This window comes from Saccoglossus kowalevskii, chromosome 11, assembly GCF_978046115.1.
Source record: "Saccoglossus kowalevskii chromosome 11, keSacKowa6.1, whole genome shotgun sequence".
In the NCBI taxonomy this organism is placed as follows: Eukaryota; Metazoa; Hemichordata; class Enteropneusta; family Harrimaniidae; genus Saccoglossus; species Saccoglossus kowalevskii.
In genome coordinates this window covers 10,608,144-10,632,793 of record NC_140651.1, presented here as the reverse complement: position 1 = coordinate 10,632,793, position 24,650 = coordinate 10,608,144, and the positions used below count along the sequence as shown (strand labels likewise).

General features: G+C 35.5%; 3 protein-coding genes across 5 annotated transcripts in view; 1 reads left to right on the top strand and 2 right to left on the bottom strand.

Moving 5' to 3' along the window:
- Positions 1-6,642: 6,642 nt before the first annotated feature.
- Positions 6,643-8,726, bottom strand: LOC100367955 (small ribosomal subunit protein bS6m-like). The gene is made up of 3 exons (XM_002730633.3): positions 8,572-8,726; positions 7,370-7,509; positions 6,643-7,091 (listed from the first exon to the last, which is right to left on the bottom strand). The coding sequence occupies exons 1-3, from the start codon at positions 8,614-8,616 to the stop codon at positions 6,908-6,910; spliced, it is 369 nt and encodes a 122-aa protein (XP_002730679.1). The 5' UTR covers positions 8,617-8,726; the 3' UTR covers positions 6,643-6,907.
- Positions 8,727-8,916: 190 nt separating this feature from the next.
- Positions 8,917-18,978, top strand: LOC100368866 (ATP synthase subunit O, mitochondrial-like). Its single transcript, XM_002730639.4, has 7 exons — positions 8,917-8,996; positions 10,111-10,155; positions 10,293-10,403; positions 13,320-13,392; positions 16,768-16,940; positions 18,442-18,528; positions 18,666-18,978. Exons 1-7 carry the CDS (start codon positions 8,970-8,972, stop codon positions 18,783-18,785), a joined length of 636 nt encoding a protein of 211 aa, XP_002730685.1. The 5' UTR covers positions 8,917-8,969; the 3' UTR covers positions 18,786-18,978.
- Positions 18,979-20,626: 1,648 nt separating this feature from the next.
- LOC100368708 (intersectin-1-like) overlaps positions 20,627-24,650 on the bottom strand; it is a 61,792-nt gene continuing 57,768 nt past the window's right edge. For 2 of the 3 annotated variants that reach the window (XM_085505741.1, XM_085505742.1), the window contains one exon: positions 20,627-24,473. In XM_085505741.1, the coding sequence (XP_085361867.1) occupies positions 24,316-24,473 (158 nt within the window). In that variant the 3' untranslated portion in view covers positions 20,627-24,315. The remainder of the gene's footprint in view (positions 24,474-24,650) is intronic. The other variant, XR_014931012.1, reaches the window with a different exon arrangement.

The following is a 24,650-nucleotide window of genomic DNA, read 5'->3' as shown; positions in this document are numbered from 1 at the left end:
ATTTGAGTGACATATACATTCAAAGCAGATCATGACCGAAATGCACCTGCATATGTACAACACATTGTGCTAAATCTGAACAAAATCCATCCATGCATAACTGAGATCCGGTTCTGGAATTGTGAAAATACGTGATTTTGATGCATTTTCGGCCTTAAAATGGCCATCATTCCGCTATTGTTAAGCAGATCATGAAACAAATGCACATATCTATTTGTGACATGATGTACCATGTGTGTGTGAAGTTTGAACTTGATCAATCCAGACATGTCTTGGATACGGATCCAGAACTGAATTCTTTAACAAAATGGCCGCCAGTCGGCCATTTCGAACTTGATCCGAAAAAAAAGACGTGCATCAAGGTCCTATTATGTTTAATGTATGTACCAAATTTGAACAAAATCCATCCATGCATAACTGAGATACGGGTCCGGAATGGTGAAAATGTGCGATTTCAATGCATTTTCGGCCTTAAAGCGGCCCCCATTTGGCTATCGTTAATGAGATCATGAAACAAATGCACATACATATTTGTGACATGATGTACCTTGTGTGTGTGAAGTTTGAACTTGATCAATCCAGACATGTCTCGGATACGGATCCAGAACTGAATTCTTTAAAACAAAATGGCCGCCAGTCGGCTATTTCGAACTTGATCCGAAAAAAAAAATGACGTGCATCAAGGTCCTATTATGTTTAATGTATGTACCAAATTTGAATGAAATCCGTCCAAGCATAACTGAGATCTGGGTCCGGAATGGTGAAAATGTGCGATTTCAATGCATTTTCGGCCTTAAAGCGGCCCCCATTTGGCTATCGTTAATGAGATCATGAAACAAATGCACATACATATTTGTGACATGATGTACCTTGTGTGTGTGAAGTTTGAACTTGATCAATCCAGACATGTCTCGGATACGGATCCAGAACTGAATTCTTTAAAACAAAATGGCTGCCAGTCGGCTATTTCGAACTTGATCCGAAAAAAAAATGACGTGCATCAAGGTCCTATTATGTTTAATGTATGTACCAAATTTGAATGAAATCCGTCCATGCATAACTGAGATCCGGGTCTGGAATGGTGAAAATGTGCGATTTCAATGCATTTTCGGCCTTAAAGTGGCCGCCATTTGGCTATCGTTAATGAGATCATGAAACAAATGCACATACATATTTGTGACATGATGTACCTTGTGTGTGTGAAGTTTGAACTCGATCAATCCAAGCATGTCTCAGATACGGATCCAGAACTGAATTCTTTAAAACAAAATGGCCGCCAGTCGGCCATTTCGAACCCGATCCAAAAAAAAAAATGACGTGCATGAAGGTCCTATTATGTTTAATGTATGTACCAAATTTGAACAAAATCCGTCCATGCATAACTGAGATCCGGGTCCGGAATGGTGAAAATGTGCGATTTTGATGCATTTTCGGCCTTAAAATGGCCGCTATTCGGCTATCGTTAATCGGATCATGAAAAAAATGCATGTGCATATGTCCCATATAATGTGTGATGTATGAGTGAAGTTTGAACTTAATCGGTCCATGCATGTTCGAGATACAGGTGATCACGGACGCATGCACGGACGCACACAGGGCAAAACATAAGTCCCAGTTTTCGGACTGCGTCCGAACGGGGACTAATTACTGAAAATGTTTCACAAACAAAGGTTCTGTCATATATAGTTATGTGCCACAGGCTCCATAGCACGAAGAGCCAAACGATTTCCAAGACTTTTCCCAAACTTTCTTGCACCCCCAAGACATTTTGGCCCTTAATTGAGGCCAACATCATCACCAAAGTTCTGAGGATATGACACTTTCCTGCAGAAAACGAGCCTTTCTAAAATGAATTAATAACGATGAAGAAATTTAAAGACTTTTTCAAGAATTTTTTATTATTCCTGTAATTTAAAGACAACTCAAAGACTTTCAAAGGATTTTCCCAACGCTATGGACCCTGTACCAAACTTGACCACAATTCACAAATGCATGAAATCCCCTTCCACTAAATATTTATGTGGTGCATGTTTACTATAATAAAGTCACCAATCTTGAATCAAAACTTGGAGAAAATGAATGTCCATATGTGTTACATGCTGTACAAATGTACATAATTTAAATTTTGAATTCAATCAAAGCAAGCAAGTCAAAGATATGGCTAAGTGGGGGTGTGCATGGTCTTTTTGTGAAGTTTGGAAGAGATCAAATCGAAGATGTCAGAATTCATTAGTAAAGCGAATAGTGTTCATCTATGTCCTATGTTATATAGACCCCAAAATGATATAAATGATTAATTTTAAATGCGTCCCCATCTTGAATTGGATTAGCTTCAGATATCATTTATTAAAAAAAACTCAGATTGCAATTACTGAGGCCTGACCAGTAACTTCATGGATAGACTTGATGAAATAAAATAAAATTCTTTGCAGTTAACAATTTTAGTGACCATTGATATGCAAGGCATATTACAGAGAGCAACACTGACACTATGATTCACACACAGTACTAACTCGGCCTGTTGAAAACCTCGACAAATAGCCGAAATGAGTTAACAAATGTTTACTTGGGTTACTGTGAATCTCAAATTTATTGCATCTAAAACTACCGGTACAAATATTAAGTAAAAAATAAGACACACAAAATATCAATGTTGATTGGTAAATATACCTATCTCCAAACATGGAAGGTACTAACGGGTAGGTCCACAACGCCTCTCAAGTGACCATTTATGCCTCGTAACTGGCTTACCGGTATTTCTTTGTTTCGACCATGGAAAGTAGTGGTCCAAATTACTTTAATTCTCCAATATGGAAATATTATGCAGTTAGAATAATTTAACTAAGAAAGTGAACCTTGAAGATCATTCATATAGATTCACTGGAACTATTATGTGAAATGTTTAACCAAGTGAGGGTAGAGTACTTTTTGTACCCCTCATCACTCAAGCCCAATACATCTGTTTATAGGGTATATACAATTAAATCAGGGAGTGCTTGAGCGGAAGATTAGGGTTAGTGGTGGCGTGTACAAACAGAAAGAGGAGGTGAATTTTTGTTTAACAATATGCATCACAACACTATTACAATTTAATAAAAACTTAAAGGATGGACAACATTAAAAAAATTTAATTTTTGATTCATTTTCCCCTGCAATTCCCACAAATTAAGACCAATATTTCACAAAATACCAGGAGTCCTAAAACCCCAAAAAGCTTTGGGAATGATCCATTGAGTACAACTCATAATAATGCTGAGGGCAGCATGCACACGCTAGCCCTACGACTTATTGGTACTACGCCACAATATGAAGCAAAAAAGATCAATCAGATTACAGAGATGTCAAGAAAAACATCATAGTTCACCAGTCATCACACTGTGTTATATTGAATATGGGTTGAATGCAACAAATACAACACATTTTAAATACACTGTTTTTATTTTTTATGTGAACTGCCCGACAAGTGTGACACTTTAAAAAAAAAAATTATCTCATACTCAGAAACATCCATAACAATCTATAATCAAAGAAAGCTTAGAAAGAACTCCCATGTGCTGAGAGTATTGGAGACACATTAAATATAATTCGAAATTACTTAGCTGAAAACTAATTATGCAAATCAGAAAATTAATATGACCAGATTTGAGTGTAAAACTAATGAGGTCTGCGCAATGTAACAGAAAATCTATGTCTCCAAGTTTAATTGAAATGTGATTAGAACCAAAAAATTATGAATTATTATGCTTATTAGGGAATTAATATGAACAGATTTTTACCCCAAACTAATTAGGTTTGTACATTGTCCTAGAGCATCTTTATACCAAGTTTCATTGAAATGGAATAATTAGTACCGTGAAAACTCCAAAATTTCGACCCCTCTAAAAATTCGATCGCCTATTTATTTACCGGGTTTCGGTGTTTTATTTACCTCCAAATTTTCGATTCCACTAAAAATTGCCGACTCATTCTTATTCGAAAATTGCGACCAGTTTTAGTTTTCCCACAAACGAAAAAAAAAACGATGTGAGCGTTCAAACGGGACCTTCCTCGAAGGCATGAATCCGGGTTTCTGATTGACTGAGAGATTTTTATTTTATTGGTAACGAAAATATATTCTAAATAAACGAAGTTTGAAATAAAAACGAACACAAAAATCTCGGCATGCTGCGTTTCTGAATTGTTGATTATTACTGTACTCAGTAGTGATTATAATAATGTACACAAAATAAATTTGTTGAATGGTTATGAAATACAAATAAAAGTCAACTTAGTTTCATCGTAAGCGAATGATTCCGGTCTCGTATAAACGTTTGATGCTGTAGGATATCCGCCATGTTCTCTTAGGTCAAATCGCTAATTAACCAATCAAAAAGCTGGATGATGCCAACGTGTTCAAATTACCATAGCTTATTTAAATATGTTAATGTTATTGAACGCAATGCGGAAGAGATTGGTGTTGTAGTACGATGTTTTGGCTTGGATTTTGATGCGAAAACGGCATGATTTTTTTTAAATAAAAAAATTAGTTGTTTTTAAAAAATAAACTGGTCATCTGAAGAATAATTTAACATTGTTCACAGTGATAACAGCTCATTCTCGAAAGGAAGCTTACCCGCTCACCTAGTCACGATAAAAATCATACACGTGTACTCTTGAATAGACAAACGTCAATGACTACGGTAAAACTTAGACTCTATTTTAGCCGGCAGGATTGATTGAAATGTCCGAAAAATGACGCCAAAATACACCTTAAAAGTCCCATTTTATTTTCTTAAATCCCATTTTATTTTTTAATCCAAGGGCGAATTTACGGCAGAATTTGGTCCCTCAAATAAGGGACACGTGAGCTTTGATTCTAACCGGATACATTGCACTGGGTCGGGGAGATAGTTTGCTAAACTTCCATGCATCTTTTGTCCAATGGGTACCTGTACTTCGAACATTCGCAAGTTTTTCTAGGTAGTGCGAGACAGCTTTGTCTTTTGACCTATTAGTTTTGTGCTGACCTCTTCTCCGCGTCTTGATGTTTTGTTTTGCTTGTCATAATACTCACTGATTGATGACTTTGTTTAGATTTTGAGTTACAACTCGGCCACGACCTTTGCTTTTACCGTGAAACACGAGGAAGTTTACGTCAATTGCATTTTTTAAAAACTAATGAAGCACACTGTCTATCATCCCCATTTTTTCATTTGCTGATTTCTATTCTGAAAAATTCGACCGTCCGAAAATGCACCTTAATTTTGACTCTAAAAACACGTCACATATCTAACACCAATTATTTAAAACCGGTCGAAATTTTGGAGTTTTTACGGTACTTTAGATATCAGTGTGAAAGCTTAAAATTGGTTAATTATGCAAATTAGGTAATTAATATGTACAGATTTTAACCCACAATTATTCAGGTCTGTCTATTGTCCTACAGCATCCATGTACATTCATTGATATGTGATGTATAGTACCTGAGATATCAGTGTGAAAGTTGGTTAATTATGCAAATTAGGTGATTAATATGCACAAATATTTACCGGAAACTAATTGGGTCTGCATAATTCTAGATTCATTGAAATGTGATGATTAGTACTTTAGATATCAGTAGAAAAGCTGAAAATTAATTATGCAAATTAGGTAATTAATATGCACAATTATTTACCCTAAAACTAATCAGGTCTCTGCATAGTCCTAAAGGATCTATGTACCAAGTTTCATTGAAATGCGATGATTAGTACTTGAGATACCCGTGGAAAAGCTGAAAATTAACTAATTATGCAAATTAGGTGATTAATATGCACAAATATTTATCGAAAACAATCAATCTCTGCATAGTCCTTGAGTATGTAAGTACCAAGTTTCATTGAAATGTAATGCTAACTACTTATATCAAATGCTGAAAATTAATTAATTATGCAAATTAGGTAATTAATATGTACTGATATTACCATAAAAACTATCAGGTCTGTGCAGTGTCGTATGACATCTATGTACCAAGTTTCATTGAAATGTGATGATTAGTACTTGAGATATCAGTGGAAAAACCGAAAATTGACTAATCATTATGCAAATTAGGTAATTAGTATCCACGGATTATTACCAAAAACTAATCAAAACCTAGCATTAGTTCAGAGCATCTATGTACCAAGTTTCATCAAAATCCAATGAGTGGTTGTTCAGATATCAGTGGAACAGTCATGGAACCACTAAAAAATAGCTAATTATCATGCAAATTAGGTAATTAATATGCACGGATTTTTACCAAAAATTAATCAAATCTGCGCATATGTTCAGAGCATTTATGTACCAAGTTTCATCAAAATCCAATGAGTGGTTCTTTAGATATCAGTGGAACAGTCATAGAACAGCTAAAAATTAGCTAATTATCATGCAAATTAGGTAATTAACGAGCATGGATTTTTACCAAAACCTAATCAAATCTGCGCATTGGCCCAGAGCATCTATGCACCAAGTTTCATCAAAAACCGATGTATGGTTCTTGAGATAGCAGTGGAACAGTCGGACACACATACACACACACACACATACACACATACACACATACACACACACATACAGACACACTAACTGCAAAGACTCCCATTTTGTGCTTCGCACATGGGAGTCAAAAACTTCATTTATTTGATGTCATTTCACTGGAAACGTAGTAAAACTTTTAATACCTGCTGCTACATGTAAGCCACAGTAGGGCAACTCTTGAAACAAAAATACCATTCCACAAAGCAGCTATGTAACATATAAAAAATTGGTAGTAGTCCTTAGTAATCCCTTGGAGGATTACCGATATGTGTTCATTCAATTTTGAATATGAAAGACAAAGAAGATAAATAAGAGTTGTCCGCAAAAATGTTCAAGAATATATCTCGCAAGAAACTGTACATATATTTGGTGGTTATCACATTGTATCTGATAGTGATCTGGGTGGTGCTATTTTCTTAGGTCCGTCACACTCCATTGTCTTGTTCAGAAACGGTCTAAGTTTAGTAATTGCAGGTCTAATGACATCCACATCTCGTCGGAGATATTCAACCATTGAACTTACAATTGAAGGTTTTCCATCAAACTCCATAACTATATATCTATAGAAAAAATCAAAATACTGGTAAATATTGATATGAGACGCACACATAATTAAATGCTGCTATGCTGATACGAGCACAGATTCTAAGCGAGACACCAATACAGTAGTGAAAACAAAACATTTATGCTTCCATGAAATTCACTGTAACGAAATAAAAAATAAAGTATCAATACTTTGTCAAACAAAAGTACTACACCTCAGCTACTAGGAGCGATAATGGTAGCCCTAAGACAAGAGTTAGTTGTATGTACTGTTGATGTCAACCCTAATACTTACCTTCCTCTTCTGTAACCCTGTGAGTGTGCCACCATTTTGAACGGTAAATCTTTTTCTCCTAAGTTTTCAATGGTTCTAATCTGACCGCCTCGTTCAATGACACTTTCGCCAACTCGCTTCATGGCAGAAATAGTTTCAGACTGAAAGACAAACCAGGTAAAATAATAGTTCCGATAATGTACATGTATGAATCAGAAGGTAATTCCTACAGCTCCCAGTTGTTAATTTACTCTGTAGACTCACCTGACTGTGCCTCCCAGGCACAGTCAGCTGGCATCAGTGTCGCTTGGTGTATATGATAAAAGGAAGTTGTGCAACCCAGTTTGCCGAGTTCGCAGTTTTTTGCTGATAAACAAATAAATAAGGCAAAAACTCACGGTTATTCAGCATTTTTGTAATGAGGACATTATTCTCCATCAATAATCCGCCCAAAACAGGAATATTTCTACTTTTTCTTGTGTTTTTTCAACGTTTATCGAAAAACCTGCGATTGGGCTGCGAAAGTAGAAGATTTCGGAGGGGGTGAAACGGAAGAGCCAAATACAATGCGTAAAAATAGAACGCGTATTTTGACCTTTATGTGGCAAACCAATGGCTGGACATGATACGTTTGCGGCCGTTGCCAAAAGGGCCCCGTGTCCATTGCTTTTTCATTTCAACCCTTCCGGAATGTTCTACTTTCGCAGCCTAATCGCAAGTTTTTCGAAAAACGTCGAAAAAACACAAGGATTAGTAGAAATATTCCTGTTTTGAGCGGATTATTGATGGAGAATAATGTCTTCTTTACAAAAATGATGAAAAACCGTGAGTTTTGCCTTAGTTATTTTTTTATCTGCGAAAAACTGCGAACTCGGCAAATTTGGTTGCACAACTTCCCTCTATCATATACACCCAGCGACACCGATGCCAGCTGACTGTGCTCCCAGGTAGTATTTAGAGAGGGCAGGTGCGTGATCCAGGCCTTTTCGTAGGCTTAATATTATTATTATTTGTTTATTTACATGAATTTATTTTAAAATAAACATTAAATAGAAAATTCACTTCAATTTATAATAAATCAAGACAGATATTTTAATGAATGGAACATAATATAACGTATCATATGTGTATTTTCATCATATTTACATGATTTAATTCGCTGGAGAGGTCATTCGAGGTCGCCTGTCAATAACAAGACGGATATCGTTAGTATGTGCACTTACCCTATTTAGGGCTCTGAAAATAAGAGCCATTTCATAGCGCGGCATTTTCCACTTATCACTCACTGATCCGATTCCAGCAGATAGTTCAATCAAACAATTCAAACCAAAAAACCCAGCCACCTGATTACACACGTTTTCACAGAGCAGTCGCCATGTTTAATAAAGACCATCCAGGTCAGTAATTATTAATAGCTTATCACGAAAAAGTTATATAAATAATGATGGCCATGTATAAATTATTTTTTTGGCAGTATTGATACTATTATGAGGCAAAAATGCTTTATAACAAATAATTCCTAACTGTAATAAACGGAATTGTTATTTTTAGTATAATCAAGCAAACTAAGCTAGGTGGTTTAGAGTTCAACATCCGGGTATCGTTTTGGTCATATTCCATCATGGCTGCTTCCAGGTCGTTGATTTTGGTAAGAATTATACTATATCTATTCAGCAATATTATAATACTTTCGTAGTTTATGTATGCAGGGATATCCTTTTAACTTACTATATTTTTTCACGATTCGTAAAAGTTCACTGTTTGTCATGAAATAGTGGTGGCAGTAGGAGGACAAAAAAGCCGGCTCCTAACAAACTTTCAGATTTGAGCCGGCGTCGTCTACGAATTTTGCACGTACAACTTCAAATAACATGTAATATTTAAATTTGTACATTCATCTTGATTGTTTTTGTCATATATCGATCGTGTATAACAGCAGTTCAAAGAACTGTTGTTGGTAGTTACAAAAATGTTCTTAAATCTCATCGTGAAAAATAAAAGAAAATATAATTATTACAGGAAAATCTCAGGTTGCTCATATCGTAGTGTGTTGACATTATTATGGAATCCTAACACACTAATTGTTGAATGGCATATATCCCGATTTTCATACAAGTGCATCTCGATCAGGATAAATATATCTCAATCTTGATGTTTTGTCTTAACGAACTAAATACTTTAGTAAGGATTAAATATTTATATTTATTCAACCCTAAAACGAACTACAGTTATTTGTTATATGGTCAACAAAAATAAAGATAAAATAGAATAAAGATAAAACTACACTACTAAGATACAATAAAGTTAATCAACTACACAGAATGCTAAATAATATTACAAACATGCAGAGGATCACAAATTTATACGGTACAATACACTAGCTAATATTGTTAAGAGGTAAAAAAATCACATTAGAGTCATAATTATGGTAGAAAGAATCGGGATAGAAGAATATCCTTTAATTGGTTCAATATGGGACTTGTAGAGTTGTATACAATGCGTGTAAAATACATTAACAACAGGTATCAAAAAATTGCCCTGTATGTTTGACCTCTGTCTTTTTATGTAGGTCTTTGGGATAAGAAAGTATACATAATACCTGTTTCAATATGCACCAAGCAGTAATAAAGTGAACCAAGGCGATCTAAGGCAAAATATCCTGATCAGAATATAGAACAATATCTTGATCAGAATATATACCCCATTTTATGGTTAGTCCTGACTGTTATGCATAAACTGTAATAATTGTTTCTATTTTGCAGGCTAGGTGCTTTAGCACGTCTGTGGCAAAAGCACAGATGGTTAAGGTAAGTGAGAGTGACGTACAGTACAATTACTAGTACACTTATATCATGTGAATAAAAAGTACTCGTTAGATTCTGAGAAATACTACATGAATATGGTGATTTTGTCATTGACAGTGACTTTTTTTTATTTCTACTAGCCTCCAATTCAGATATATGGTATTGGAGGACGCTATGCTCATGCATTATACTCTGCTGCTAGCAAAGAGAAGAAGCTAGACCAGATTGAAACTGATCTGAAGACAGTAAAGGTAAAGTGTAAACTAAACTATCGTAAAAACTCGATTCGTGGTTGTAAAAATAATTATTTTTTCAAGTGCGCGAATTAATAGCGTAAAAACGGAAATTATTGGTTTTGGTGCGCGAATTAAAATAGTACTTTTAGATGGATTCAAAAAGGAGCTGTTTTCATAAATTTGTTAGTGATTTGTTTTGTTTTCCAATGACCACGATTACATGACGTTGTTTTAGTGACTCGTGGCTAGCGACATTCATGGCGTTAAGTCGGGTAGAGAACACGCACTACGTCAAGGACCACGCACCATGTTACACTTGAAATGGGAAAAGTGAAATGGCAAAGGTCACTCTGTACACAAACAAACAATGAACACGTGGCTACAAAGTAGCCGTCTGGCTGCATTGCCTTTTTTTCTAGGCAATACCGTCAGACACAAATTATTAATTGTTCGACATGTCGTCGGCAGTAAAGCCGTCAAACCAAATCACCATCTTCGTTGTCGTCGTTTAAAAGCAGATCGGCAATGATTTCTGCTATTTCAGTGTTGCTTCGGATAAGGTGGTCTTCTTCCCCGTTGATTGCATTTTTGTAGCCATGTGTTCATTGTTTACATGGTTGTTTTGTTTTTTTTGTCAAGCACTTTCATCTTCCGGATTCGGCTGATACCCCGCCCTAGGCGATCTTGTGGAGGATTTGATTTTTTTAAAGAAAAATGTGGACCAAAAGATCGCCCGGGTGATGTTATGGCAGATATTACGAAGCCTATCTTCTCTGGAAAAATAACCCTGCGTTGATAAAAATGGTCTCAGAAAATGTTTAGAAAAAATAATGTTTTGCGTTGACCAAATATAATCATGCAAAGTATAAATTCAAAGTTTTTTTAATACTTTGGTGAGAGATCGCATTTTACAGAAACAAGAACATGCACTAAGAAGGAAAAGCAAGCCAAAGTCGAAACGGGGTGCATCATGGACATGACACAACACATGCTGTGACAATTGAGTGATCAGCGACATCATTTTGAGACGCAAGTACTTCTTTGTGAAACCTGTTGCGCGGCGATGCTGACATCAAGTGTGTGTTGACCCAAGTTTGACCCCAAGTCACGCACTGAACTGGCGTGTTACCTTAGCAACCTTTTTCTTTCGTGCCCAGCGCGTCAATCTAGTAAAATTTTTAATTTATTCGTCGGTACTGTAATTACACAACTTGTATGCAACTCTGTACTGGCTTTGAATATATCAATGTTGTTTACTTAGTGCATTGCTTTTCTAATTACGCAAATTTGTTTACAATATTGTACCGGCTCTGAATATTTCAACTTTGTAATGTATTGCTTTCATGATAATTAGTTTTTTTTAACTATTGTTAGGGCACTGACCCGGGGTATTTGGTCTGTGAATATTTCAATATCACTGACTTGATAATGCGATGCATTCATAATAATTACGCAAACATAAACATACCATATGTCAAATAAAATTTTACTATAATATAACAAACTCTGGGCAGCGCATTTCGATCGAATTATTCATGTTCATTTTGACTGAACTATAAATAACCACGCATTTGAATTACGTGCGGCATTGGGCAATGACCTCCAGAATTCATGCACTGATATTTAAATTCGGGCCACCCAGCTTGACTCAAATCAATTTAGTTACTTGTCATTTGTTCAAAAAATCTTTTAACTCTCACAAATACCATGGACGCTAAGAGTTAACTGGGGGTTATGTCTTCCATGGTCAAGGAACACGATTATATGTGCAAGGTTAGATTTCTAAAACATACATGTGTTTTTTACCCAATCCGGTAAAATAAAAATGTGACACGAGGTCAATTGCCCGACCAATCAAAAACGCCAATTTACATACCATAGGGCTGGTCACTTAAATGACGTAATAGAATAATGGCAGACACATGGTCGATGCAATCCTGTGGACCAGCGACGAAAAGCCCTGTAGTAAGCTTTCCATCACAGAAATTCGTAATCGATGTGTTGACCGATGGATATTTATCGACTAAGTAATAATCTTGCCCAACATCTGTAGTGTCGTGGGGGAATGATTTTTTTCACGTCAAATCTTTACCGAACCTAAACTGCTTGCTAACTGAAAGGCTGTGATGACGGAGATCATCTGCGATTGTGGCTACACAAAGTACTGATAACATAAAAACTCAAACAAAATGTACATTTTTAATGTCTTCATGCAATATATTTTGAGTTATCCACTTTATTCTTGTCCTCGAATTAATGATACAATTTTAAACATGTTTTTGAATGACGCGAATTAAAAGGATACATTTAAAAATTAGCGTTCGAAAATAAAATGGGTGCACGATTTAATAGAGACCGTGAATTAATCAAGTTTTTACGGTAAAAGACAACAATGGGAACAATATTGAACCTAACGTTGCTTGATGACTTTGTCGCTTTATGCTTAGTAATGCATATTTGATAAATCTTTCGAAAGCTGCCACCCAAAAAAGATATGGATTAGTTCAATATTGCAACATTGGTTTCATCATGTGTATTAACAAAACAGAAGGAGTATGAACCATGTTGCGTTGTTCGCCAGGTACTGTGAAATTAATGTGAGTTTTCGCATTAAAGCACAAACCACTTGGTCCTTGTGAGGGCCACCACACACTTCAAAAAAAGGACTACCATACCAACAGTTTTTATGCTATGTAACATATTTTTTACAGGCATATTTAAATAAATGTTAACCTATCGTTAACGCCTGGTAAAACACCCTGGGCCTATAACCGGGGATGCCCTTTGATCCTTAAATATCTAAAAAAAACACAAGGGTGGGGGTATACCTAGGAAGGAGCTTATGATCCGGGAAGTACGGTATTAATGGTATTTTTTATTGCAATAATGGTTAGGCATAATAAAGGTCGTGATGTTTTCTCTTTTTTACAGAAACTGCTGGACTCGGACAAGAAGTTTGCAGAATTTGTTAGGGATCCAACATTGAACAAAAGAATAAAAAAAGGTCTGTACATTGCATATTGATTTTTTATCCAAATTAAATTGTGTTATGTGTTTAACTCCTCTCAATCCATGCTCAATTTATTTTGTCAGTATTATGCACTACTATAAAATACTAATAATAAATTTTCGCTGAATAGACTTTTTGGTTGTTTTGTATGGAATTTAATTTCACTTATTTTTGACTAGTTGAATTTGAAATATTGGGAAAAAAAGGCACTCTGCGAGTCGCCAAAAGTCGAATGAAGGCATTCTGCGAGTCGAGTCAAGCTAAGCCACTTTCCGAGTTTTCAGTGGTATATAAACAGTATCTGCAAACTGAAAAATGTGCATTCTCAAAGATGAACCAGAACCTGGGGCAAAGTTGGTCAGTGTTGGGGAAAACAGAGGTGTTAATAGGAAAATTCATTGTCTATTCTTGAATGTAGGCATGAACATAGTGTTAGTACGTCCATGGTCCAGGCAACATTTGGGGGTTGTGACATAGCTCTGTCTTTGAGACCGGCATCATGCACTTCATTCAGCTAGAATTACGCCAGTGTTTATTCATTCTTAGAAAGTGTACTACTGTGAGACAAAGACGTCAACCTCTGCATTTCACAAAATCAAGGTCGAACGACAAGTGCCGTCTTAAACTTGCAATGACCTGAACATTACACAAGCTGAAAACCCAAACCATGACGTCACGTCGATCGTGTTACGGCTCTTGTACGGCTTTCACGACTGCGATTATTTGTTGGTATGTTTGAATATTCATATAAGCCATGGAGTTTACCTCCATGTGTAAACTGACATGTTTACGTTGTTTAAACAAGCACGCTGTTCAGTACTACGAAGTACTGTAGAAATATTCAATTTCGCTAGTTTTCGTGGTTTTGAGCTGTCCAAGCTTTTTGTGATGTTTAAATTTTGCGGATTGTCAAAAAATAAAACAAAGGGTCACACCACTGTCCACATAAAGCAGTCAGTCAATCAATGTCTTGTTGTTTTCCCGACACTTGCATCCTCCAACTGAACCGTTTTTTCCTACCAGTATTACACGTACCAGTATTACACAATAACTATTTGCTGCTTGTTACAGTCTGACACTTAAACACTGTGTCCTTTATTTTAAATGCTAAGTAAATAACGTGTTAAAGTCATACAAAAAGTAGCATTTTTTTAGAAAACACAAGTTTTTTTTAGCTCCGCTGTCGTAAAGTATGCTTCAATTTAAACTAAAACATAAATGGGCCAATTTGTTGCAACCCACTGAAAACCAGTTTTACTGTTAGGTAAATTGATTTTATTTATAGTATGGTAATAAAACAAAAGAATCTGTATTACACGCAGACTTGTCTTGCGTGGCTCCTGCATGCCCGGAACACGGAAGATATTTGTCGATGTAGTAGTACGATTTTGTGGCTTGGATTTTGCTGGTAAAACAGCACAATTTTTTTTTCAAGAAATTAGCTGATTTCGAAAGATAAACTGAGCATTTGACATTGTTCTCCCCAGGCTCAGAGGCAAGCATGGCAGTCTAATTTGCATACTAATTTGCATATTTTTCAGGATTCACACTCACAAAAATAAACATACAAGACAGTATTAAAATGTATGAGAGACTTTATTTAAATTACATAATACTTTACATAATATACCATAATTTGACAAGATCGTCATATAATGTGAACTGTTCCATAAAACTTAGTCTAAACTAATCCTCCTTGACTTTGTTGTGCTCCAAACATTGGCTGCCTTACTGTAGTTAAACTCGTCATAGACGTGCACGGGACTTTATTCCATAAAGAAGACCCACTCTTTGCAATCATGTTGTGCTTCAAGCATAAACTGCACAACATTCCTAGTGGGAAAAAATGAAAAATGAAAAAAAAACACAATGAGGATTGAGGTTCAAATAAATGTAAACATAACGTTTGATATGTGCCACGATCGGGAACCCAGTGCCGTATGGATAGCATATCGTCTGCAAAACATGTTGTTTACATGTTGGTTTTGTCAGGTCAACGACAAGGAGACTCGGGAATTTTGAGGAAAAAAAACATGAGGTCACTATTCAATTAAAATTAAAACGTAACTATAGAATTATGTATACAAATCGGGATTCCATCGATCATAGCTCGTGACGACAATCTAAAAAATAGTTGACAGTAAAGAGTGATGTTTTTTTTCATGCCGTGTCTATACCAGCCTCGTGTCTAAGATGTTGATTGAAATCGGTGTAGGCCTACCATGTTCGGTGTTCTTACGATCGGCAAAACATACACACACTGGCATTTTATTTCTAAAATTACGAAATCTTACCTGAACAATTGACCTTAACCAGGGAAATGTCTTTTTCCATGACTTATCAAAACCAGCCTCACGCCGTTTCTGTGTTTCTACACGCTTCCGTTTCTGTGCTGTGCTAGCCGTGATTGTTCGTTTTAGCCGGGCGGCATCACCTTTTTTTCCTTTACATGTTTTGTCATATAACATCTCGGTGTTTGCAACTTGAGTGACAATTTGTTCCCCATTGACAGCGTCTGTACTTCACACGTGTTTAACAATGGGACTGTTTAATTTGTCCCGGCAAGTTCAAACCGCCGTGGCGTAGACTGTGATAATTTATGCAGTGCTACGTGTGAGCGGGTCAAATGGATGTAAACTTTGCATCCTATTAGCATGGCGGTGAAGTTGTAAGCATGGCGGTCCGAGCCCAAGCGTGGCGGCCGGGTTGCCAAGCATGCCGGTACCGCCATGCTTTGTTCTATGTGGGGAGAACACTGATTTGAAGAATAATAATGGTGATAACAGATTATTGTCATAACGGTAAAACCTAAAATAAAACCACATGAATAGTTTCTATCTTGATTCTACATTCTGCCAGTGACAGTAACGCGCAGAAAAACTTGCAAAGTGGCCTGACTCAACTCACAGAATGCTGGATTAGCATGGCGGTGAAGTTGTAAGCATGGCGGTCCGAGCCCAAGCGTGGCGGTACCGCCATGCTTTGTTCTATGTGGGGAGAACACTGATTTGAAGAATAATAATGGTGATAACAAATTATTGTCATAACGGTAAAACCTAAAATAAGACCACATGAATAGTTTCTATCTTGATTCTACATTCTGCCAGTGACAGTAATGCGCAGAAAAACTTGCAAAGTGGCCTGACTCAACTCACAGAATGCTGGATTTTATTTTCACAGAGTTATTCCTTCAGCAAAAATTAATTCCAAGCAAAAATAAAGTATATGGATGTGGTTACATCAAAGTGCCTGATGTTGCCAAATATATGGAGTAAAATTTGTGCGACATCCGTTATGTAAAGATGCATTTTTATAGTTATTTTGTATTTCTGAACTTTGACATCTTTGTTTTTTCTGTCTGTCCTTTAGAAGCATTAACTGGTGTGTTGCAGAAACAGAATTGTCAGCAGGTCACTGTCAATTTGTTTGAACTGTTAGCAGAAAATGGTAGACTGAAGAAAATAACCGAAGTCCTCAATGCTTTTGGTCGTATTATGAGTGCACATCGTGGCGAAGTAGTATGTGTAGTAACAACATCACAGGTATGGTTGAATATAAAAACTTACTATTCCCTTGGTTTAATGTAGCACATTTTAGGTGACATTCAGCAAGGCACTTTCTTGGAAATAAAGGTTATCTTCAAATATTTATATCTGAAGGAATTCTCCCAATTAGTAGTAGTTAAAGGTTAAAATATTGGGAAAATTTATAAACTAAAACAGACATGAACCCCCTATCGCTTGCAAATTATTTATTATTGATGTTCATGCCTACATGCATAATAAGGGCACAAAATTAAGACTACCAACTCTTGTCTTAGGGCTGCCATCTTTCAAAATTTGTTGCTTAATGCTACTTAAAAGGTTGTGCCTGATTGGTTACCTTTAGACCTAACTGTCAAACCAATCAGAGAGTAGCTTGTTTATTGAAAAGTTATTTTTTTACGATGTGTCAAATTCTGCCTTGTATATGTGCCTCATTTTGACTGAAATTAGTAGCCAGACTGGAATACTAGAAATTGACAAAATATTAGTACTGCATTTTGTCAATTTGTTTTCTAGCCTACAGAAATTAATCAAATGTGACATACAGGGGGGGATTGGCATGAGAGGGCGCCATCCGATCTGAATGGAACGTTTCGACGTCAGTCGCCCATAGCCCATCGTCAAAGCAACAACGTCCCGTTTTCAAACAGATGAAATAATTTCAGCAATTTCTTTACAGAATAATCCACAACAAAACTTAGAAACATTTCATAGACAAATAGGCCCCAAAATTATGTCTATTGCAAAACAATTCAACCAACGACCAGTTTGACGCCACAATTTATTGCTGGAGCCCGAGTTCTACGCGTGATGGTATTGCGTTCAAATCTGTTCCATTTCAAACTGCGCATGCACACACACTGTGGTTTCTCGAAATGCATACTAATTAGGTAACTTGTCACTAATAAAAGTCACCGAAAACATTTTGAGCAATTTTGAGCAATAATACTAGAGTGAAATTTAAACGTGCCTCTGCATTCTCCATGAATATCGCAACTTGCTATGATCAGGGTAAAGAGAAAATCTGTGCTTACTTTCAACAGTTAGCTGGAGTCCGCTCGAAAACGCGTCTCAAAAAATACCTTTACATCATTTTTCCGATAATTTTTCCAGCTCGTAACGATAGAATCGGTCAATTTAGAACTAACATGTATGCTATCGGAAAGCATTTTGGCACAATTTTACTGAAAAGACGAGTTTTTCATTGCTCATGAATATTAATTTATGCAAATGAGACGAGTATTTCAGCCAATCGTGTCATGCAACTCCCCCCCTGGTGACATACATTCATTCATTCATACATATACATGTAGGGATTTTATCTATTCACACTTATCTGTATGACATTAAATAACTACGGAACATGAACTTGACACATTTATATTACAGTGTTTGCATTCATGTAATGAGAATGTCAACATTGCAAATTCTTCCATAATTATCGGGGCTATCAATTTTAAAATCTGGTCGTCCCATATTAATAATGTTGTTTTTCCAGGCTCTTGATGATAAAGAACTGAAGAGTTTACAAGAAGCAATTAAAAGTTTCTTAAAGAAAGGAGAATCATTAAAACTAGATGTGCAGGCAAGTATCAATATTTTTACTCGCGATAGTTTATAATTTCCAGAAGTGTGTGGGCAATAAACGCATGTAGGGGAAAGTTGACAGACATGTTACTTTTCTTGACTAGATATGATATATTCTTCAATTTTCATTCCCAGGTCGATCCAAAGATACTTGGTGGTATGGTTGTTAATATTGGTGATAAGTATGTAGATATGTCCACAGCTACCAAAATCAGGAAATTCACTGAGCTACTCAGAGATCCTGTGGAGGTTTAGTTTGTTGTGTGTTATTCAAAGCTGGACGATATTCACTGGTCCTGTATATTTATTGAGAAATCCAAGCGTGTTTTCATCATACTGTGTTTTTGCTTGTGAAACTGCGTGTTGCCAACAAATATATAGGACTACACATATTTCAAGATTTTGTTTGAAGTGAAGTGAATTGTATAAATTTAAACATTTTGGAAAATTCCACTTGTTGAACTAGTTCTTTCTATAACAGGGATTCATGGTATTCTCAAGAATAACATACACCAGTAATAAATAATTTGTGAAAAACAATTGTTCTTTAGTTTGCCTATTTTGAGTACCTAAAAATAGAAAGCCACCAAACGCATGCCAGCTTTACCAAGATTGGCATCTAAAGGCTTTTATGGGAATAACATCCGAGTATGCAACACAAACATTTTTTTAACCACCTGGCTAAAAATGGTCATATTGACAAGAACTAAAACTTGTTGTGCTTAAGATTTGTTACCTCCCTTTTTCTGTTATTGACATCTTTAATTCCAAAATCCATTCTAATAATTCAACATTTCCACTACGAAAAAATAATTTACTCAAGTTCCAAATGAAGTTAAATTTTACTGCTCAGATTTCTAATTATTTAGAAACTTATTGTATGTATTGGAAATGCACATCAACCAAAATTTGCATTTTTTGGATGCTTGATCATTAAAATATTGACTTTGTTTGAGGACTTCTATAGCATATTCCATTTTAAAATGAGGGATGATTTTTCCCTTCCCATTATGAATTTCATGTAGAATGGTTGGCGATACTATCTTTTTACAAAAGTGTGTGATTTTCCTTGAAATATGCATTCCTGCATATGTTTACAAGATACTGACCATAAGTGTCACTGTTAAAGTAAACTACATGTACAAACACCACAGTTGTGAGGTGTGAATAATAACTTAATAATGCCATGACAATCTGACGAAAACGCAAATAAATGCACACACTGTTCCACTCCATTGCATAAACACAAGACACTATTCAGTACATATCACACCCAATGTATTCTTACATCTGTATAGCTATCCCAACCAAATTCCTCCGAGTAGGGGTTATAGGTACTGGCTACTATTATGAAACCAACCTTCAAACCTTGTCAGGGTGGGTTGGTTTTAGATCTGCCCAGGCATTTCATTACAGTGGACTTTGTATCCCTGAAGAGGCTAAAATTTGAGGGTCTTGTCCAATACATCGTTCTGCATTTGATCTAATATGACTGGCTGGAACCATTTTGACAAATTTCAGAGGATTGTGGCCAGAGCAATGTATGCATTTCCTTAAAATCTAATGATCATCGGAAAAGCTCAATTAGCTAATGCATTATGTACCAGAGATATTGGACAGCAAAATTCAATTCATGCAAATTAGGTAATTACCGTAATATGCACAGATTTTAATTTCAAACCTATGCAGTTGGAGGATTACGCCCATGTACCCATGGAAAAGCTTAATATTCAACCAAGACCTGATCACGTCTGGACAATCCCATAGCATATTTACTAAGTTCATTGACATCTGCTGAGTAGTTCTAGAGATATTAAGAACAGATGCAACTTAGTTAGACATGTATTCTCACTAAAAACTAGGCAGGTCTTCGCATTGCAATCTGGTGATTGGTACTTCAGATATCGGTGAAACAGTTGTGCAAAGACATCTATTGTACGCTTTGAACACAGAAGCCTGAAATGGAATCTGAGAAATGCACTAGTTTTTAGCCTCATCCCAACTATATGCTAGTCTCACATTATGTTGCGAACAGATTATCCTAGATTGTTCTGGTCACGTAGTAAGAGTTATTAATGAAGAAAACGCAGAATCTGTTTTGTCTTGGATAAAATGTGGTTTTATTTTGTTAATGTACATTATGTAGCATGGCATGCCTGATTTGTGTAACACATTAAGTCATAAACTGTACAGTAAAACATTTACGATATGTACAATGTATGTGAGATATTGATGCATACAGTATGGCAAGAAATACAATTTCATCCTTGGCATTCTCATTAATTATGGACAATTTACGATGTTCACAATGTCACCATCAGAAACTATTATTAGAGTGTTGTGCATCATGCATTTTGCATGTAGTGTGAACGTAGAGCGAGGACCCATAACAGGGTGTACAAAGACTGTGATGCACTTTAAAAAAACTTGTATCTCATGCAGAGTAAAGCAGTGATTATCTTCAATGAAGTTTGGGTAATGATCTTCTGATAAAAAAAAACTAAAATGGCTTTATAAAAATAAAAGGACAAACAAGAAAATACTGGAGGTACTGGTAACTAAATATCCCTACAAGTAGAAAATCAAGCGCTGATAACAATTTCAGATTTGCTTAAGGTGACATTGCTGAGAACAGCTGGTACAAAACAAATTGGAAAGAGCAGTAAGAGCAAAGCACATTATTAGTAACGGTACACATTTACTCATAAAAGAACCAGGTTAATACTTCATATGCATTAAAATGTAAACATCACATGGGACCCTTATGACATAATACTTTAAATGTAGGCATTCAATTACCAGTAAATACACAAGTTTGAATTGTCAAATCTTTAGATTATACGTGTACCACAGAGCTTCATAGATATAGATAAATTACATTGGTCATACTGCCATATTATACATGTATAATAAGATAAAATAATAGAGATTCAAATAACAATTTCCTCTGTATAAAGTCGCGGTTCACGCTTAAAGCCTGCGTGGCCTGCGCATGCCTTTGTTCACAAATGAGTATTTACCCAGGAGCATTTGCTTTTTTAGCATGTGTTATCGTTTTGGACTCAATTCCTGAGTGTACAAAGGTGACGACCCTCCCGTTTTAATATTATTCATTAATGCTGCAGAGCTGCATGTGTATTCCAACTTGTTTGGAAATCAGAGTGGACAAATGTTTTTGAAAATGAGAGTATTTCTTCAAGAGTCACAAGTATGGCATATATACATATATATAATAAGTGTAGGTATCTAGTTTGATGCACTGATACCCGATAATTATTCCTTACGCTTTCAGAGTCAAAAATTTGAATAAAAATACTATATGAATATTAATTTTAAATTTGTTTGCAGATTTTGTGAAAGATGTTTATAATACACATATTGATCATGGAGATAACTTGAAATGCAAAGTATATTATACTGAAGTTAATTTATAAACCTCATGATTTGTACAATTCAACTTTGCAAGCTAAAAAAAAATTGATAAATCAGTACATTAAAAAAATAAATTTTTTCCAATATGTGATAACTGAAGTGGAGAAAAAAACCTGCACTGATTCATTCACATATATGTATATGTGTGTTTAGAATAATTACAACATTGTGCTGTGATGTGGTAAACAAAATATATTTTTAGGCAACAACTCAACACAGTTTTACTGTCGATGGATGGACATTTGATTTCTCCCCTTCATGTAACAGTAGATTCTATCAGCAAATTAGATTAATAGATTACCATGACTGATACTCAAATTACTACAAGACTGTTAGGTAATTATACATCTGTAACCGTAACGCCATAAGTTACATCATGCCGTAATTTTGCGGTATTTTACGGGTATTTTCATCGTACCATATTAGGAAATGCGAATTCCAAATATGGCGTGATTACGTGCGTAAGTGTCCTCTAATTATAAATATAATATAATTCCCTTTAACATAGTTTGTTTCAATATAAATATGCATTGTCATAATTAATTTTGAATACAAACAAGTTTTGGGGTTGAACCAACAGTGGGGAATCAGTCTACCGAATGTCCTTTAAAGATGTAAATATCTTACAAAAACATTGGTGCCTTATTTGTTTAATTATATTAAGGGACATAATTTCCAGCTTTATTCAAAGTAATTCAGATATTTTAGTATTAAAACAAATGCCTCATCGCAAAAAAAAAAAGTGCTGCATTTAGACGTGAATAGATTCATAAAACATGCAAGATAACAGAAAATCTTAGCTGGCTTTAGTCCAAGTATTTTGTACAGGTGTCTGTCAAAAATTAATGATTCACTGAGACAAATATGAACTGCCTCATTGTGTGACTACTGTATTATATGAAAAGTAAAAAAAAAACAGCCTTTATGAATAGTTATCATCTTGCAAGCTCTGCTTTGTATGCAAATCTTCAAACACTGCAATCTTTGAAGTGCGTTTTTAAACCAGTATTATAAAAACTCTATCATTCTGTTCTAATAGCTGAAACATATTCCTGTGAGTTTTCATTTGTCGAATGAAGTTTGTCTAATACAGAATACATATATTTTAGAACAATTTTCTTTTTAAAATGTGGATGAAATGTTTTGCTTTTAATGTATTTTTTATGTATTGTTTTTGATTTGATAACTTTGAACTAAACAGATTTTCTATTAGCTTCAGATCTTGATCAAAGTTTGGCACCCAGTTCATAGGAGTGCTTATATTGATTTTCTGACATCTTGTTTTCTGTAAAGATTTTATTGGTAGGTTTGCAAATGTCTATCAGACTGTGCAATCTCTCCATGAGTTGGTTTGGAAACCCAGTATGGGATTCTGAGATACATTACCAAGGATATTATTACAAGATAAATCATTTGCTTCATTGAACACATACAACAATGCATATTTCCACTGAGATCAGTGACCTTTGATGTGTATCACCAGTGATCAGTCAAGTAGAAACAGTCAAAATATTTTATCAGATTTTCTCAATTTTTGCATGATATTTTCATACAGGACATCTGTTGTTCAAACTCAGGGAAGACTTTATACTGATGAATAAGGTGACCAAGTTTGATGAAGTTTGGAATAGAATTAGTAAAGTTATTATGCACACAATAACAATTATTAACGACGACGACGACAACAACAACGACGACGACAACGCCGGACAAAATTTTTCCCTTAATATACCTTTCCCTTCCATCTTTGATGGTACGGGCAAGGTAAAAACAAACATAGCTGCCACCAGGGTTTGACAGGACTCCATACAAAGAAGTTGGCTGATTTTATTCTAAACTTTTCAGATTTCAGCATTCCCATGATGTATCCTTGGTAGGAAAAGATGTATAATAATAAGGTTATTATGAAGATACCACTCAGACAGTACACTGTTGCATCGACCTCCGCTGTGCATCGATCGATACTGCCACTGTACTGTCTTCGTGCATACTTTGAGGTATCTTCGCAATAAACTTATATGACTTAGATACTACATGGAGTAACAATTCTGTAGTCACCATTTTGTTAAATACACAACATTAGTGAGAATATGTTCTGGGGTAGCACTTTACAGTATGTGTAAAGCACATGTCAATCCATATGTCTTTGTTGCATCACCATCATGATTCATACTGTGTGGTTAAGATGAGTATAATGCATAGTTTGTCACAGCCACAATGATTGTCATTCAAGTTGTCTGCCTTCATTGATGTTACTAATCTGATATGATTCATATTCTGTCACATGGATGACTGACAGTGTAGGTCAGCCCGTCACCATGGTTTAATTGCATTTCAATGTCAGTATTCATCGTCATGATTCACCATATAATTTGAGATCCAGCTTGATGCTCACATCACCCGTGTCTACTTCATGTAATAGTAACTTCTTCTGTAACGGGCCTCGTAAATCACGATCACTCAGTTCTTTTTTGATGTCAGATAACCGGATTTCTGTTCTACCAAGAAAATCTGTGAATATGCCAATAAGTTATTGAAGCTTTTAGATATATTCACAGTAATAATCAAAGCATTCCTGAAGCAGTTAACTGCTTTTAATTTATCCCTGTCCCTATGAATTCATTAAATTATAACAATACCTTATACTTTTATTAAAATACCATATACTGCTTTAATAGATGTAGATCA